The sequence below is a fragment of the Orcinus orca genome, chromosome 9, assembly GCF_937001465.1.
Source record: "Orcinus orca chromosome 9, mOrcOrc1.1, whole genome shotgun sequence".
Lineage (NCBI taxonomy): Eukaryota > Metazoa > Chordata > Mammalia > Artiodactyla > Delphinidae > Orcinus > Orcinus orca.
In genome coordinates, this window is record NC_064567.1 from 82,576,983 (window position 1) to 82,594,989 (window position 18,007).

The window sequence follows — 18,007 nt, forward strand, 5'->3', positions numbered from 1 at the left end:
AAATAAGCTCAAAATGGATTAAAGACCTAAGTGTAAGGCCAGAAAGTATCAAACTCTTAGAGGAAAACATAGGCAGAACACTCTATGACATAAATCACAGCAAGATCCTTTTTGACCCACCTCCTAGAGAAATGAAAATAAAAACAAAAATAAACAAATGGGACCTAATGAAACTCCAAAGCTTTTGCACAGCAAAGGAAACCATAAAGAAGACCAAAAGACAACCCTTAGAATGGGAGAAAATATTTGCAAATGAAGCAACTGACAAAGGATTAATCTCCAAAATTTATAAGCAGCTCATGCAGCTCAATAACAAAAAAACAAACAACCCAATCCAAAAACGGGCAGAAGACCTAAATAGACATTTCTCCAAAGAAGATATACAGACTGCCAACAAACACATGAAAGAATGCTCAACATCATTAATCATTAGAGAAATGCAAATCAAAACTACAATGAGATAATATCTCACACCAGTCAGAATGGCCATCATCAAAAAATCTAGAAACAATAAATGCTGGAGAGGGTGTGGAGAAAAGGGAACACTCTTGCACTGCTGGTGGGAATGTGAATTGGTACAGCCACTATGGAGAACAGTATGGAGGCTCCTTAAAAAACTACAAATAGAACTACCATATGACCCAGCAATCCTACTGGGCATATACCCTGAGAAAACCATAATTCAAAAAGAGTCATGTACCAAAATGTTCATTGCAGCTCTATTTACAATAGCCCGGAGATGGAAACAACCTAAGCGTCCATCATCGGATGAATGGATAAAGAAGATGTGGCACATATATACAATGGAATATTACTCAGCCATAAAATGAAATGAAATTGAGCTATTTGTAATGAGGTGGATGGACCTAGAGTCTGTCATACAGAGTGAAGTAAGTCAGAAAGAGAAAGACAAATACCGTATGCTAACACATATATATGGAATTTAAGAAAAAAAAATGTCATGAAGAACCTAGGGGTAAGACAGGAATAAAGACACAGACCTACTAGAGAATGGACTTGAGGATATGGGGAGGGGCAAGGGTAAGCTGTGACAAAGTAAGAGAGTGGCATGGACATATATACACTACCCAACGTAAAATAGATAGCTAGTGGGAAGCAGCAGCATAGCACAGGGAAATCAGCTCAGTGCTTTGTGACCACCCAGAGGGGTGGGATAGGGAGGGTCGGAAGGAGGGAGATGCAAGAGGGAAGAGATATGGGAACATATGTATATGTATAACTGATTCACTTTGTTATAAAGCAGAAACTAACACACCATTTTAAAGCAATTATACTCCAATAAAGATGTTTAAAACAAAAGCACAGTGAACACTAGCTCTCTTCTTCCACTTTCCATCTGTCCTGCAACCATTTCCATTGCTCTTGCCTCTGGCACGTCACAGAAATTGCCCTTATAAATGTCAGTTATGATTTCCTAATTGCCATTTTTCAGGAAGTGATGAGTCCTTATTTTAATTCCACTTGACTTCATTGAGGTTTTCCCTCCTAAAACTTTACCCTGGCTTCTAGGTTCACTCCCTTTCCCAGTTCACCTCCAAACTCTACTATCCTCCGCGATTCTTTGACTACATCTTCATTGTTGGTGTCTCTACTGTATCAGGCCCTCTTGTCTGCTTACTCTACGGCTTCATCACATGAAAATCGCTGAAGTCCACTGATTTTCACAATCATCTTCAAGGGGACTGTACCAGAATATTTCTTCCAAACTCAGACAACTTTGTCTGAACTAGGGAAGCAGATAATATCTACCTCTATATTCTGTGGATAGGTCTAAATCAGAATAAACAACATTAAACTTATCTGCCCATCTGGCCTGTAGTCCCCTACAATGAATCACAGCAACTAAAGAAATCACAGCCTCTAAAGAAATAAATCTAGGTGTAGTTATACTGACCCCTCACTCTCTTACCAAGTTATGCTACATCTGCATAAGGTATGTTTCCCAACATGTCACTTAACTCTACTGTCACTGCCTTAGTTCAAAACCTCAGCATTTCTGACCTGGATTAATAACGGCATCTTGCTGTGCTGCTTCTACTTCCCCCTCTCTTCCTTCCACTGCATTATCCACACTGCCACCAACCGATCCCTGAAAAAATGATTGTATCTCCTTCATAAATTCAATGCTTCGCCTATACTATCAAGATGAAGCTCCTAGATGTGGTAAATCAACAGTTCAGAATCCAGCTCTTGCCTATCTCTTCATCCTAACATCCCACAATTTCCCCCTTCCTACTTCCTGCTTCCGAAATGCTGGACTAAAACAGTCCTGTGCACTAGCATGCTATGGGTGGCAATACAGCTTAGTGGCTAAGATCACAGGCTCTAAAAGCAGACTGTGTTTGTTGAACAGCTGTCCTACACACTAACATTTTAAGTCAGGGATAGTGTCTTAATGTATCTATGCCTATGTTTCTTACCTGTAAAATGTAGGTGATAATTTTACCTACTTTAAATGAAGGCTTACTGTAAGAAATAAGACATAGAAAGCACTTAAAACAATGTTTGGCACATACTGAAAGCTTGACGATTGTCAGCATCTATTTGGTCACACAGATCCCTCTGCCTAAAATGTTCGTTTTCCTTTTGACTCTCTGGAAGTAACTATTTATCCTTGAAAAATCAGCTGATCATCACTGCTGCCAGGCAGTCTCCCTGATCGCTTACAACCACTCCCAACAGAGTTGATCACTTTTTCTAGTTCATCATACCACCTGCCAGTATTTTTGCTAAACATTATCACACTGTACAAAAATAGAATTTCATGCCCTATCTTCCTGTAATCTACTACTCTCCAGTAGAACTTTCTGCGGTGACAGGAATGTTACACCTGTGCTCTCCATATGTGGCTAGTGTGATTGAGGAACTAAACTTTTAATTTTACTTAATTTTAATTGACGTGTCTGGTGGCTACTGTATGGGACAATGGTGCACTAGTCTGTTTTTAGGGAGGAGGGACTTTTATAATTCATTCATTCTCTTCAGTGCATGAAATATGTTACTGAAAATGCCCAGTAAATACTTATTAATTTGAACAGATCTAGGAATGAACTTCCAGGTAGAGAGCTCTGTCTCACATCAATTGCAGCCCTTAAAAAGCAATATTGCTTAAGTCCCACTGCAACTGGATTTTGTTAACTGTGCTTTTGTCAATTTGCCTGGTGAAAGGTATTTCCTCATCCTATGAGAAAAGTATAGCGATCAGAATCTGTTCCAGGAAGAAAACCTAGATGCCAGGTTTATTTATAATTGCCATTTAAATTTACTAATTAAAGTAATATTCTAATTTCAATTTCTGACAGAGAACTGGGATTTCTTTAATGAACTTACTCCTGATCTATCCATAAAGACATTTTACTGTTTTTTTTCTACAGCCTTTAATTGACTATTTTATTCACTTATTTAAGTTATTTAATTGCTTGCTACAGCAGGACAAACATGGCCATTTTTGAAGTAGAAATACAGCCATTACTGGCAATCAAATATTAAAAACAATAAATAATAGGTATAGGTACTGCCTTTACTCCTTTCACTAAGAGTTCTTGTATTTGAAGGTTCTAATATCTTGGGAGGCATTTGTGTTGTTTTTTCCCCCTATGCTAAAGCCTCTATGTGTATGGATGCAACGCAAATCCTTAGTAATATGTCATTCAAATGATGCCTAATGAACACACAAGCACTTTTAAAAGCAATAAAAAAAAAAAACCAGAAAGCAACAAGAACATATTATGCAAAAAAGTGATTAGCATACACAAAGACCTTAACTTTCAATAGGTGTGTATTCCAAAACTAGTGGTAAAACTTTGAGCTCTGTTTGAATGAGTGGAAGGGAAAGAAGAGTTCAGCCAAATTAAACGTCTAGGCATTTCAACTTTGAGAACTCAGCGGCAGGTACACACCATGGAACAGCGACAATGGATTTAACAGAGGGTAATTACCGCCATTAAAGAGGATGCCTTCGTTACTGTTATAAATAGAAAGTAGGCACTCCTATTTTCCAGTGCGTCTTAAGTGATAGGACAAGATGTGAATGTTATGTTAAATTACTTCATTTCCTCTAGACGTCATGTTATAAACACCACAAAAAGTTTCAGAACTCTGTGTATATCTTTGTCCTCGGAATATTGAAATCTTTCTCTTGAAAAGAAATAACCTTGCTAAGTAAAAAGCTAATGACTGACCCTTAAGAGACAACCAAGTATAATCCCCTTATTTAAAGATGTAAACAAAAACGAAGGGCCAGAGAGGATTAGCAAGTTGACCTGCATTAAATAGGCAGAGTTTAGGGCAAAACCCGCTTCTCCTGGCTTCCACTATAGTGCTTTTCCCTATACAAGGATTTTTAACAATTAGGATTATTTCTTTTATTTTCTCCCTTCTAAGCAATAATAGTTCCTCAAACAGGTTTTCCTTCTGCAATCCTTTGAGGATGATTTAGCAATGTTTGAATTTGCATGTGTAATATTGCATTTATTTGCATCACTACCTTGCCCACTGCTACTTAAATATATTTTTTGTTTCATGCAGCCCAATGTTTGCCAATCAGTGATGCCAGTCATCACTAAATACCTGAAATGTGTTGGTTAAGAGTCTTAATGATCTGGCATGCAGGTGGAGTGAAAATAGACTCTGTACATGGCTGCCATTATGCTAACTACAAAATAGAATAAATGTCATTTATTCAAACCCTACATTAAATGGTGTAAACAGTAACTTAAGCAGCACTAAGCAATTGACATAACTCCTTAGGAGTACTTATGTCCTCAAGCATCACAGTTGTCAGGTACTATATAGCTCATATTTTGATTTCAATTAATGTAGATGATAGCAGTTTCAATCGCATTCTTCAGTATCTGATTTTAAGATTAACACACTCTCTACCTGGCTTAAACTGTTTATTCAACAGATAATTGCTAAGCACTTTGCTCATGTGTGGCTTTCAGAGATCTGGTGTCCTATGGCTTTCAATTTAGCTTTCAATTTACTTATACAGCTTATATATTTCAATTTATTTTATACAGTTTGTACATCATCACACAGATTGCCATTCAAAGACAGAAAGTATCCTAACCGAAAATATACATGAGCTTTATTAGTCACTGGTTCTGTAAGTCTGGACACGTTACTTAGGTTTCAGATTTTTCATCCACACAGTGTTAGTGCTTTCATCATTAAATTACAATGACTATTACAGGAGGAAGCAAAACCATAAGAAACCCACATAAACACAAAGTATTGAAGAACGTTAAGCTCCCAGTAAATATTAGGTATTTTTACTTTCCAATAATCGCATTGAATGGAGGCTCGTTAACACTTACGTATTGAAGTCTACACATCCAATACCATCTGAAAAAGTTTTTTTTCATTAAACTATTATTGATATGGCAGACATCTGACTAGGAATATACTGAGGAATCGGCAGTAAATGAGATGGAAATAGTATTTGCCCTCTACAGAAGAAAGTCTGGTGTTGAACAAGTAATTACAAAGCATGAGCTATTTCAAAAGAGCAGCACAGCTGGCTATGGAGCTAAATCCTCGTCATGTGCAGAGAGAATGACTGAGAAATGGAAGACTGTACTAATGAGGATGGGGCGGAACTAATACATTTCCCTTTGGAAATATTGAGTTTGTAATTCTGCGAGCTATCCACATGTATGAACAGTTGAAAATGTGCATTTGAAGTTCAAAGGGGATATTTGGTTAGAGACTTAAGTCTCAGTGTTACTGCCATACGCTTACACTAAGGCATATAATTTACATTAAGGAAGGGGATGGGATGGAAGAGATCAAGTGCTCAGATTGAGAAGAGAAGGGCACTAAGGAGAATGGAGACTTAGGTAACAATGTTGAAAAACTCCAACAGTTTCCGGTCATTTGAGAGGAATAGGGAACTTTGGAGAAAATGATGGAACAGTAAGAAGAAAACCAGGAGAATATGGAATCATGGAATCTGAGTGAAGTGCTCCAAAGGAAGGTGATCTAAATTGAAAGGTCTGAAGAGGTCAAGAAGGTAGTATATTTAGAAGAATCTAATGGGTTTGATAATGTAGAGATTATGGGAGAGGTTTCAGAAAAGTTGTGAATGCAGAATCCAATGAAGTGTGTTCAGAAATGAGTAGATATGAGAACAGAGTTTAAAGAACTATCGCTGAAGAGTATGAGAGAGAGAGAATCTGTAGTTGAAGGGGAATACAGCTAAAGGGGGGTCATTCTTGTTTCTTTTGGTTTAATGTTTGATAAACTAATTTCATGAGTATATAACTTTAAAGAGGGTAAAGTTGAAGAAACAAGAGGGGGAAATAATAAAGGCATTTACTCTCTCTGAATATTCCTATATTCTATTTTAGAGCATCTAAAGCAATCACTAGACCAACATAAAAGGATGCTGAAAATTAACACCACTTTAATTACACATTTTGGGTGTTGTGACCATCTTTGACATAGCACGCTATGAAGTGAATCCTATAATTTCAACTAAAGAACACTGATTCCTCAAGATGTTCTATAATAAAAGTTCTGTAATCAAATAAGTTTGGGATACATATGTACTATAACAACTTACTGGAAATTTACCAACAGTATTTGTAAGCAAAGGCTCTGAAAATCCTATAGTTAAAACTTGGTATTCTGAACCTGACAGTTCTGAAAATTATTAGGCTATGATATCCTTTCCTTCCATTGATATATCAATATTTTTTTCTGCAACATTTTGCAATATGATTCTAGGGTTCAGAATGAGTTCCACAAGGTTCTAGGATCATCTGAGGTCACTAATGTTGATGAAGAAAGTCTGAGTAACTTGTTGAGGAAACATGTATTTCACTTTCTATGCAACATAATTCTAGAACTATCCAACATTAAGAGAATGAGCTATTCTAGAACCACCATAATCCCCAAGCTTTTCCAAATACACGATAGGGAAAAAAAATTTCTTTAGGATGCCACTCATACCCACTGTGAATTATTTGAAACTTTTGGAAAATTATTAGATATCCCTTAAAATTTCTCTAGAACATAAGGTCTGAGCTAATTAGTGTATTCATTTTACTGATTCATCCATTCAACAATATTTCAGGGACATGTACTATGTGTTAGGTTCTGTTCTTGGTTTTAAGGATATAGAAATGAACAAAACAATAAAATCTCTGCCTTCACATGCTTATAGTATAATATAAAAGATATAAAGACCTGTGTACTATATAGGTAGCAATAAGTGCTATGAAGAAAAATCAAGGAGGTTAAGGGGCTAGAAAGTGATAAAAGAATGAAAGAAAGGGTGGTAGGGAAGGCATTCTTGAGGAGGTGGTATTTGGGAAGAGATGAAGATTTGGGAAGATTTCAATGAAGTAGGAAGTGAGCCACAGCAAACACACGAAGAGATCAGCCATTCTCAAAAGCTCTGAAATGGGGGCTTGGAGAGTTCAAGGAATAGTAAGGAGTCCAGTGTGTCTTGAGGAAAGAGGGACAGAAGTGCAGGGGTAAGGGGGAGGCAGGAAATAAAATTAGAAAGGAAGACGTGGCTAAAAATGTAGAGCCTTGTGAGCCACAGTAAGGAATTTGGAATTTTATTCTGAGTTTGACGGGAAATTACTGGAGTTTTTTTTTTTTTTTTTAAATCTGGAAGATAACAGGTAGGAGTTTGATGTTCAATCAACTTGGCTGTTATATAGAAGACTGTTCATAATAGCTGTTAATTTTGGTGTGATGTATTTCAAAAATTCAAATTTCATTGGTGGGCCCAATCCCTTAAACAATATCAATTTGGACTCTTTAATTATCATCAACCCTTTGATAACTGTAGGAGAACTTCAAGAATTGAATTGCAGTATGTCTAATACGATATTATTTATGGTTAAAAAAAAATACGTTGCCAGGTATTCTCAACTCAGGCTGCACATTTGAGACACCTGGGAGATTTTTAAAGCTACCTTTGCAGACCGTGACACCTGGAGATTCAGACTCATTTTGTTTGGGTTGGGGTCCTGGTATTGACATTTTTTTAAAAGTACCCCACATGTTTACAATGTGCAGCCTGGTTTGAAAATCACTGCCATCAACTTTACCTGTGCACGCAGTACACTAAAATATAAAAGGTCCTGAAAGACAAAACCAAACTGACAGGATGGCTTGCCCTTGGGGAAGCTAATAATAAATGATGATCAAAGAGGACTTCAGGACATTTAAATGCTCATGGTGAGACTATATTCTTGATACCTCGACGAATAAAGTATATGTAAATTAAAAATGGTGACTATTTAAAAGAATAAAAGAGTATATAATAGCTTCTTTTGTAAAGCTTACAAGGCATGTGATTTTTTTCCCTTTAGGGACAATACTGCTTGAGCAGCTGTTGCGCTGCATCATTTGTCCTAAATCACACTTTAGTGTGGAAGGAAGCAAATAGGATGATGCCAGCAAAGTGATCGGATCATATTTCACTAATTTGCACTTTCCTATCACATCAAACTAATCGGGAAGAAGGATTTTAAAGTTCACCTTTTGTTGATGCAATAAAATAGGATCAAAGCCCTTGATTTGGGCCAGTTAAAGTTTGTGGCCTACTGGTCATCTGATCAGTTTGGTTTGGCAATAAAATCCGATTGAAGAAAGATGAAGTAAGGTTTTTAGTCTCAACAGGGCCTCTCTTTAACAATGAGAGCTATACCCTTAGTTCTTCATGCAAAGAGCAGATTTTTAGTAAAATGGTGACAGAAGCCTGTCATAGATTTCAAATAATAATAAATTGAATTATATCAGAAAGTCATCAGGTTCTTATTGGACATACTTCACTGGTATCCACCTGATTTTGCAGAAAATACGTTTGGGTTTGACTCTTCAATGCTTATTGTCTTCATTGATTTGGCAAATTTACCTCCAAGTTTTAGATTCGTCATTTGTAAGACGGAGAAATATTGTGTCTATGTGACTACTGTTGTCAGGATTATTTAAAATACTACAAGTGCTAAATGTCATGTGAGTCGTTATAATAATATGCACTCAAAAGAGTTTGAGCAAGAAAGAGCATGAGCTTTGGAGTCTGACAACCAAGATTTGAGGCCAGATTTCTTCATTTGCTTGGTCTAGCATCATGGTCAATAACTGAATTAGTCTGAAATCCAGATTCTTAATCAAAAATTTTTGTCATAAACCAGTTTTTGATTATTAGTTTAAGTAAACTGTGGACTACATTATTTACTCAAACTTTTATTTCCTTCTGCCCTTGTCACTTCCAAATATCCCATCAGGAGTAACACAATGCTTGCTTTTTCTTTTCTCCTTTTCCTCTTTTTACTTTACTTCCATCCCATCTCTTTTCCTAATGAAGTCTCAACTCTGCCCTATCGATTTGCCCCAAAGGCACGCAAGTGACAACACCTACAAGGATGTTCAAAAACTGGGTGGATCAAAATGTTTACCATTGCTGGGCTTCCCTGGTGGCACAGTGGTTGAGAATCCGCCTGCTAATGCAGGTGCAGGGGACACAGCTTTGAGCCCTGGTCCGGGAAGATCCCACATGTCACAGAGCAACTAAGCCCACGCACCACAACTTCTGAGCCCGTGCGCTGCAGCTACTGAAGCCTGCTCGCCTAGAGGCTGCGCTCTGCAACAGAAGAAGCCACCGCAATGAGAAGCCCGCGCATCACAACGAAGAGTAGCCCCCACTCGCTGAAACTAGAGAAAGCCCGCTTGCAGCAACGAAGACTCAACGCAGCCAAAAATAAAGTTAATTTTTTAAAAAAGTTTACCATTGCTAATTTTTATGATTACAAAGAGGTACGTGATCACAAATAATACTATATATATCAATACAGTTTTTTAAACTATAATTTTAGAGTACTGAGTTTTAATTTCCTTTTTTACTCTAATTCTTACTTGGTATTTTTGTTTCCTGGAAAATATATGGCCATAATCAAAGGAAGACAATGTGTCTGACGAGATCAGGTTCATTACCCTTTGACACTAGCATTTGGTTGTCTAGAAGCTCAGTGGACTCACACCAAAATATTGTTATCCCTTTTTACATCACATTTAGAAGTCAGTGATATATACCAAAATATCCTGATTTCTCCATGTAATAGTTCACAGTTTTTGCAATGAAAAACTTTTCTGGACATGAGCCAATCCTTATACGGAACTTGAGTTCTAATGTATTAACCTGAAAATATAGTGACTAGATGCTCAGTAAAATTATTACTGAATGAAATAAGAATCAACAAATTGAAACGCTCTATTGGAAAAAAATGAATATGTGATCCCAAATAACAACGTATTTTTATCCTTCTCACAAAAACAATGCTATAGAAAGACCAAACACAACTTTATGCGATAACAAATACCCTGGAAGATGGCAGCATGATGCCTGAATTGGCTGAGGTAATAAAACGACTGTGGAGAGATCCAGGAATTCAGGCCTGCTTTGAAAGGGCATCTGAATATCAGGTCAATGACTCAGCAGCTTAGCAAGTGAATGCGGTTTGACAGGAACTGTAGCTGAAACATTTACATTTAAGAATTGTAACTCTGTATGCTCTACATTTGTAATCACAAATGATGAAAGTAAATGGCTTTACATTTTATCATACTAAAAAGCAAGTGAAGAGAAAGAAAAAAAGATCAAGATGATGTAAATAAGATGTAAAAAACATAACCACAGGAGCATTTTAAATAACTAATTTTGAACCTATATGTCTGAGAAGATATATATGTTGTAAATATTTTCTCCCAAATAAAAAGATTTAATCCTTACACACTAAGTTCAGCATGAACACAGACTGGTAACATGCACACTGAGGTCTTGGGCTATTCACTTCATCTCTATTCAAGTTACTAAAATCATCTTCTAAAATAACCTTATTAATGATACATGCTTTGGCTCCATTGGTTCGATGGGCATGATATAGCATTTTAGAAGAAAGTTATGTATTGATTTGAAAAACATTTGTATATTGTGGGATTCTTTTTGAGTCTCAAGCAAGATTATATAATTTTCACAACTTTTAGCCATAAGGAAATTAGGATGTTGTAACAATGTTTATAATTTCATTATCAAAATGATTTTAAATTTCCATTTTAGTAAGTGGTCCTTGACCTGTCCCCTGGTTACATGCTTATAAGCACGTGTGCACATGCATGTAAATATAATGTAAATACTTATTCTATATTTCTGTCCATGCATATGAATGTGTAAAAGGGTAAAAATAGCAGTTCTTCTGAGGCTCCCAACAGAACATGCTAGCAGTACTTTAAAAAGCAGTTAAGTAAAAGTTAAACAAATGAAAGATTATTTGAGGACAGAACAGTAAGACGTGCATGATGCTTCAGATTTTTAAGCATAACGAGTAGGAGGATTATGGAGAGAAAACAAACCATATAAATTCTAGGAAAACATAACAACAGTCTTCTGTGATTGCTCATTCGTTTTCATTTTAAATTCCAAAATCCAATGGACATATTGCCCTTGGAGGAAAGTCCTGCTCTTATCTCTCTGATGACCTAGAGAATGGATATCATCCTCTGATTACATCAACAATGTTTTAATACTAAGCTATAGTATAAAACATTGCTTTTTGATATGAATCATTGATAAAGGCAGTCACAATCAGAAACTGAATTATGGAATATTCTCATAAAATGTTGCTTAGCAATGTTCTGGGGAGAGAAGAAGAGAAGGATAGTTCAACACTTGTAATTCATACATTTAGTTTCAGATACACATTACTGGTTAAACATTTTCCCTTAAAATAATGTAACTTGTATTTGCAATTATATTATCATTATGTTTACCAAATTCTTTGCTCTTTGATAACAAAAAATTTTACACATTGTATACCCAAAATGGGCAAATAGAACGACATTTTATTGTTTTTCCTAGACTTTCTAATCTTTAATTTTAGCTTTTTTCTTTGTTTTGACACATAAAATATATTTTACACTGGGACTATCACATTTCAGATTCATATTAAAAGCATCTGTCTGTTCTTCAAGTTTAACAAATCTACGCAATATCTATTTGCATCCATTTTTGTGAACCTCGCCAGTAATGTAATGATTTTTTTTGTTTTGTTTTTTTTTGGGGTTTTTTTGGCTGTGTTGGGTCTTCGTTTCTGTGCGAGGGCTCTCTCTAGTTGGGGCGAGCGGGGGCCACTCTTCATTGCGGTGCGCAGGCCTCTCACTGTCGCGGCCTCTCTTGTTGCGGAGCACAGGCTCCAGATGCACAGGCTCAGTACTTGTGGCTCACGGGCCCAGTTGCTCCACGGCATGTGGGATCTTCCCAGACCAGGGCTCGAACCCGTGTCCCCTGCATTGGCAGGCAGACTCTCAACCACTGCGCCACCAGGGAAGCCCAATGTAATGATTTTTAACCACCCACATCGATTTGCAAAGAGCCGTAGAATAACGACAGGAAAAAGAAAGTTTTCATTTAAAATTTAAAAATTTAAATGTTAACTTTCTTTTCCCTTAGGGATTCTTAAAGGGAAGATTAAGTGAAAGCCTGCTAAGAAAAATAGTTAAATAGCCATTGCTTTCTTCCAAAAATTAACAGCCGATTTTTTTCTTTCAAATACTTACATTCACGTTTTAAAACTAAATATACTATCAGATTGATAACACATCCACTTTATTTCATATGCATTATATAGGGCAGGGGTCTTTCTTTTCCTTCTCCTCTCTTCCTTTCTACCTCCCCTCCTTCTTTTCCTTTCTTTCCTTCCTTCTGTCTATTTATTCATCCACCCGTCCATCCATCCATCCATTCTTTTGTGTGAAAGTGAGATATGTTATTCTCTCAAACCTAGCAACCCTTTAAGTTGAGGCCAGCAAAGAGGTGAGTCCTAATCAGAGAATGTTGTTTGTTGGCTACGTAACACCTCTCCCCTAATCAGTACTAGCAAACTGAAAGAAAAGGGTCATGAGAGTGGGAAACATTTTAATTAATACTTCATGGTTTGCTGACTGGGCTGTCCAGTGTGTGACTTAAACTCCACGTTTTAAGATTCAACATGGACTTTACTAGGAGAATAGTATTTTTATATGATTAGAAAAAGAATCATATTTTTTAAGTGATTTGAGCTGGATGTATTCAGGGCCTCTGGTTTGTTTTAGACCACAGGCTTGAGCACCCAAATTCTATATCTGTTTATTAAAATGAACATCTTAAATGCAAATTTGTCACTCTGCTACTGCTTCTGCTTTGCTTGAGATCATTTATGCATGCAAATAAAAGTACATTAAAATGTGTCTTTACCAAAGCATTCATTCAGCTATCATTAAAATGAATTTAATCTCTGTCATGGCAGGTATGTTTTTGTTTGGTTCGGTTTGGTTTGGTTTTTGTTCCTGCATGAGCTGACCAGTAGTATACTACCACATATGCAGCCCTGAGTTAACAGGAAATTCACCAAGGACCTGGCTTCAAAAATCGATAAACTAGAACATTTTTCCAATACCTTCTTCTGATATTTCTATCTTTGTCTTTTTTAATAAAATTAAACTTTATTAGAATAAAACATGGTGATAAATTTTCACATTATACATGTATGTGTTTCTGAAGTGTGACTGTCTATTGGTCCTTGGCCAAAATCCCTTTGAGGTACTTGGCAATTCTTAGTTTATTTCAGCTTAAAATCAGAAAGTTCCTCCAAGAATAAATTATCTATATTGCTGTTGAATTTATTAAAAAAATAAAATAAAGTAGCATTGGCTTTCAAGGCATTGTGCTAGGCGCTCACGCATAACAGCCCTTCAGCTTATTCCCTGAAAACGTCAACTGTTGAGTAATAACTAATATTCAGTTAGATTATACCTCTCAAATTCTGTCTAGATGGATACATGCCCATTATGATCTTCCTATTTAGGCTATATGTATAAACTTGGTTCAATATAATGGGCAATTTTGTCATAAAAACCTTACCAGGCTATTGCTATCTCTATTTAACAATTTTATAGAAATAGCCATATTGCTCAGCTCCTAAAGCCTTAGTATCAAAAGTGTATAATAAGTGATTTTCAACTGTTTTTAAAGCAGTGATACAGTTTGTTTTAGTCCAAAGACATGATCTGGTTTGAAGGATGAAGCTAAGAACAGTTTGTTTCCTCTAATCTAACAGACTCTTCTAGACCACACAGCTTAATCAGATTCACTCCTGCCTCTCACCACCTGTGAGAGATCCTGTGGGCAGGAGGAGGACAGTATTTCTCCTGGTAACAGTAGGGTTTTTAAATATGGCCTCCAGTGAAGAGTGAAGGACACACTGAGGCACTGATGGAAGCGAAGAAGAGGTTGGAGAGGATACAGTGTGGAAATTCAGCTTTCTATCCCCAGGAGTGTGATTTGGGAGTGGGTCAGCAATTTCATGAACTAGTTCCAGCATGAACCAGCAAGAAAGTCAAAAGTTTCTTCTGTTACTGAGCTAACCAGATATAGTCATGGCTCTTAATGAAAACCATTCCGATTCTTAAACGAAACAATCCAGGAGAACCAACACAACCACCATCAAATTATGATATTAAAACCAGTCTCTCTCTTAAAATTTGAAGTGTCTACATACAAACAATAGCCTTTTGAGACTAGTCTAGTGACTATCATTACAAGGTAGCATTTTGGGGGATGATCTAAGTCCTATAAGGAGAGCTTTCTTCTCAAATGTCTATTCAGACGCTAGTGAATCCATCACATCGTCCTTATAAAATACAAGCTAAGGCAACATTCATCCAGTTGCCTTTTAAAAAAAAAGGTCCCACAGGTCAGCTGTGTGTCACACCCAGTGCTCTGCAACACCCCAGCCACCATGTTCTTGTAATTCTGAGGAGCAGCGTTGGAAAAGTACCAGTCTGGAGTTTCATAATTTTAATGGGCTCTAAACTAAAAATTCATTTGTACTCAATACTGATATCTTCTAGTACAAAGTTAAAATTATATATGCTATTTTGTTTGTTTTTCTTATTAGCTACCTGAACGATTTGGACAGAAGAGCAGCTCCTGGCTACGTCCCAAATGAGCAAGATGTTCCACATTCTCAAGTGAAAACAACTAGAATCACTGGAACTCAATTCTCCTGTTAAAGACTTGCATTTCAGGTATGATCCAATGTCTCTTTGAACTCTCAACAGAAACATGCACCAGACACATTATTTCTTCATGGAGAAGAGCTCTAACCCATGGTCAAGTGCAGTGAGTCCTTGGGCGTGCTCACTAGGCCTCAGGTACTTTCAGTACCACTGTCTTTCATTGCCCTCCTGTAGCTCTACATGCCAACCCTCACCCTGAGCCTCATCCTTTCCCTCCAGTAAAAATGCCTGTCAGGCTTCCCTGGTGGCGCAGCAGTTGGGAGTCCGCCTGCCGATGCAGGGGACAGGGGTTCGCGCCCCGGTCCGGGAAGATCCCACATGCCGCAGAGCGGCTGGGCCCGTGAGCCATGGCCACTGGGCCTGCGTGTCCGCAGCCTGTGCTCCGCAACGGGAGAGGCCACAGCAGTCAGAGGCCCGTGTACCGCAAAAAAAAGACTCTGTCTTGAGTAGGTGGGAGCTAGATTTTATTTTCCTCATAGTTGAAACTGATATCCTACTTTGAAAAAAAAAAAAGGAAATATATTTAAAATAACATTTAACCAAGAGGTGCCAGGGATCCTATTTCCTGTGCCTTCCTACTCTCCCATTTGCTTGAAATATTCTTAATTTGTTTTCTTAGTTTAAAAAAAATGAAAATAATTGAGAATTATTTGAATGTGACGCTATTTATTGGAATAACAAAGCCTATTTTATAAGCATGGTTTGGGTATAAAGATGAGTCCATTATTTTCATTGCTGTTGCATTATCAAGACACTCCTAGAAATTCTATTGTAAAATGACTCATTTACTATACCGAGAAGTCGAAATCCATACCATAGTGTTAGAAAATGTCCCTTGACACTTAAGTACTTCTCCCTATGATTTCGGATGTGATGGAATATTCAACATTAAAACCATGTTTTAGATGTACCCCTTGGTAATGAAAAAAGTCAGTAAAAACATAGTCCAGTCATTCATGTATGAGATAATGGGAATATTTTTTTAAAGTATAAAAAATGAAGAAAATGTGACATGAATTATTTGTATCCATTTATGAGGGAAATTTGTTTCACTGGGATCAAAGTTTAATATTTTTTAAGTATTAAAACTACTGACACATAATATATCATTAGAATAGTTATTACATGGATGGCCAGGATATTTTCAAGTTAATATGGAAGAAAGCCCTTCAAAATTTACCCCTCATTTTCAGGCCCACAAATAGTTAATTTTCTGAAAGATGAACCAAAGATCAAACCAGGATAAAGGAACTGCAAAGACCGGGATGGACATCTCTCTTGGCAAATGTAAGCTGTTTGTCTTCGGGCTTGTCATCACTGTGGTACAGTTCCTCTTTAGCAACTACTTTCTCCAGACTCGTGATCTTTGGTCCAGTTTTCAGAGTTTTCCTTTGAGAACCCAAGTCCAATTCCTCCTCTCTGCCCCTCCTAAGCCTGTCCATGCATTTGTGGCACACTCACTTTTCTCTCTTACTCTCCTTTCTCCTCTCCAAATTTCTCACTGAAACACAGACTAGAAGCTGAGTGTAGGCCTTGGGGCTAATCCTACCAAGGTCCCAGTCCCAGGTTCTCCATTAATTAGCAGCAGTTTTTGAGGAATAAAGCTACTTTTTCTTTACTTGCCTCATGCGGTTGTTGTGAAGATTATTTGAAATGAAGTACCAGCACAGAGTTATAACTTGGTGTTCGCTTACCTTACATAAGTTAATGGAATTTTCTGGATCCTAGACTGTCTGGATCATAATAAGCCAATTTTAACACTTAATGCCGTACATTGAACACCTAGAATGACCCAGTCCTGGTCATTCTCTACAACATCAACCAACTTAGTATCTTGTCAGAAATAGTCACTAGCATGAATTATCTTTTTAATCCATCTATTCCTTGAACATTCCAAGCCTTAGAGTCTTCACACCTACTGCTCTCCTTGCCTAAAATGCTCTGACCCTGGATCTCTGCAAAGACTGGCCTCTTCTTACCATTAAGCTTCCAAATCAAAGGCTGTCTCCTCATGGAGCCTTGACCATCCTATCTACTAACCATCCCTTAATATCCCTGTCACTACTATACCCTGTGGAGTGTGGGTAAGCACATAAGAACAAGCTCTCAGGAGTGGGGGGAGGGAGGGCAGCCTGATTTTTGGCCCTTGATGAGTCCCCAGGTGCAAACACCCTGACAATAGCCAATTTCAACCTACCAACATTATGTCACTAAATGTAGAGTTGGGAAGAAATACGAACAAGCAGTACTTTCTAGCCTCGCCAATGTGAGCCAGTACCATTCATTACACAATTGATAATATCACACTATTTTTCTCTTTTTAAACATACCAATATATGAAATTGCCTTGTTTCTTTATCAGTTTGTTCTTTTTGATTCTGTTTCTGCGTCATGTGCTCTGAGCTCCAGAAGGCCAGGGGCCGTATTTGCTTACAACTCCTGTGATTATCACACTGACCAACCCAGAGCAGGCACACAGTCAATCCTGGCTGGAGGAATAAATGTACTATGCCAGGCACCTATGAACACTACCTTCACACCCTTACTGTAACACGATGAATGGGCATTGCTATCCTTACGTAGGATAAACGGTCAAGAAATGGAGGCTAAAACGAAGTAAAAGGTTTCCCCAAGATCATACACAGAAGTGCTAGAAATGTGATTAAAATGCATATCTTCCTAACTTCAAATATCACACTTCTTACACTGCTTATCACTGATGGGCTGTAAGGTAAATTGGGCTGGAAACCATTCCTTTTCTGTACAGTAAGTGCTTCCTCCAGTGTTGTTGGTCATTCACAATTCCTTTCAAAGAGAAGAGGGAAGGGGGAATAAAAGGACAGTCTATTGGGGAGGTATCTCTCAGTTGGCAGGGCTCTGTGGTACTTCACCACTCTGTGCTTCTAAAACGAGG

General features: G+C 37.5%; 1 protein-coding gene across 1 annotated transcript in view; it reads left to right on the forward strand.

The window, feature by feature from the left end:
• The window catches only part of GNAT3 (G protein subunit alpha transducin 3), a 50,688-nt gene that overhangs the window by 23,356 nt on the left and 9,325 nt on the right, over positions 1–18,007 (forward strand). The window contains 3 exon segments of the mRNA XM_012534655.1: positions 10,327–10,484; positions 14,973–15,081; positions 15,083–15,102. Coding sequence (XP_012390109.1) covers positions 10,327–10,484; positions 14,973–15,081; positions 15,083–15,102 — 287 coding nt within the window.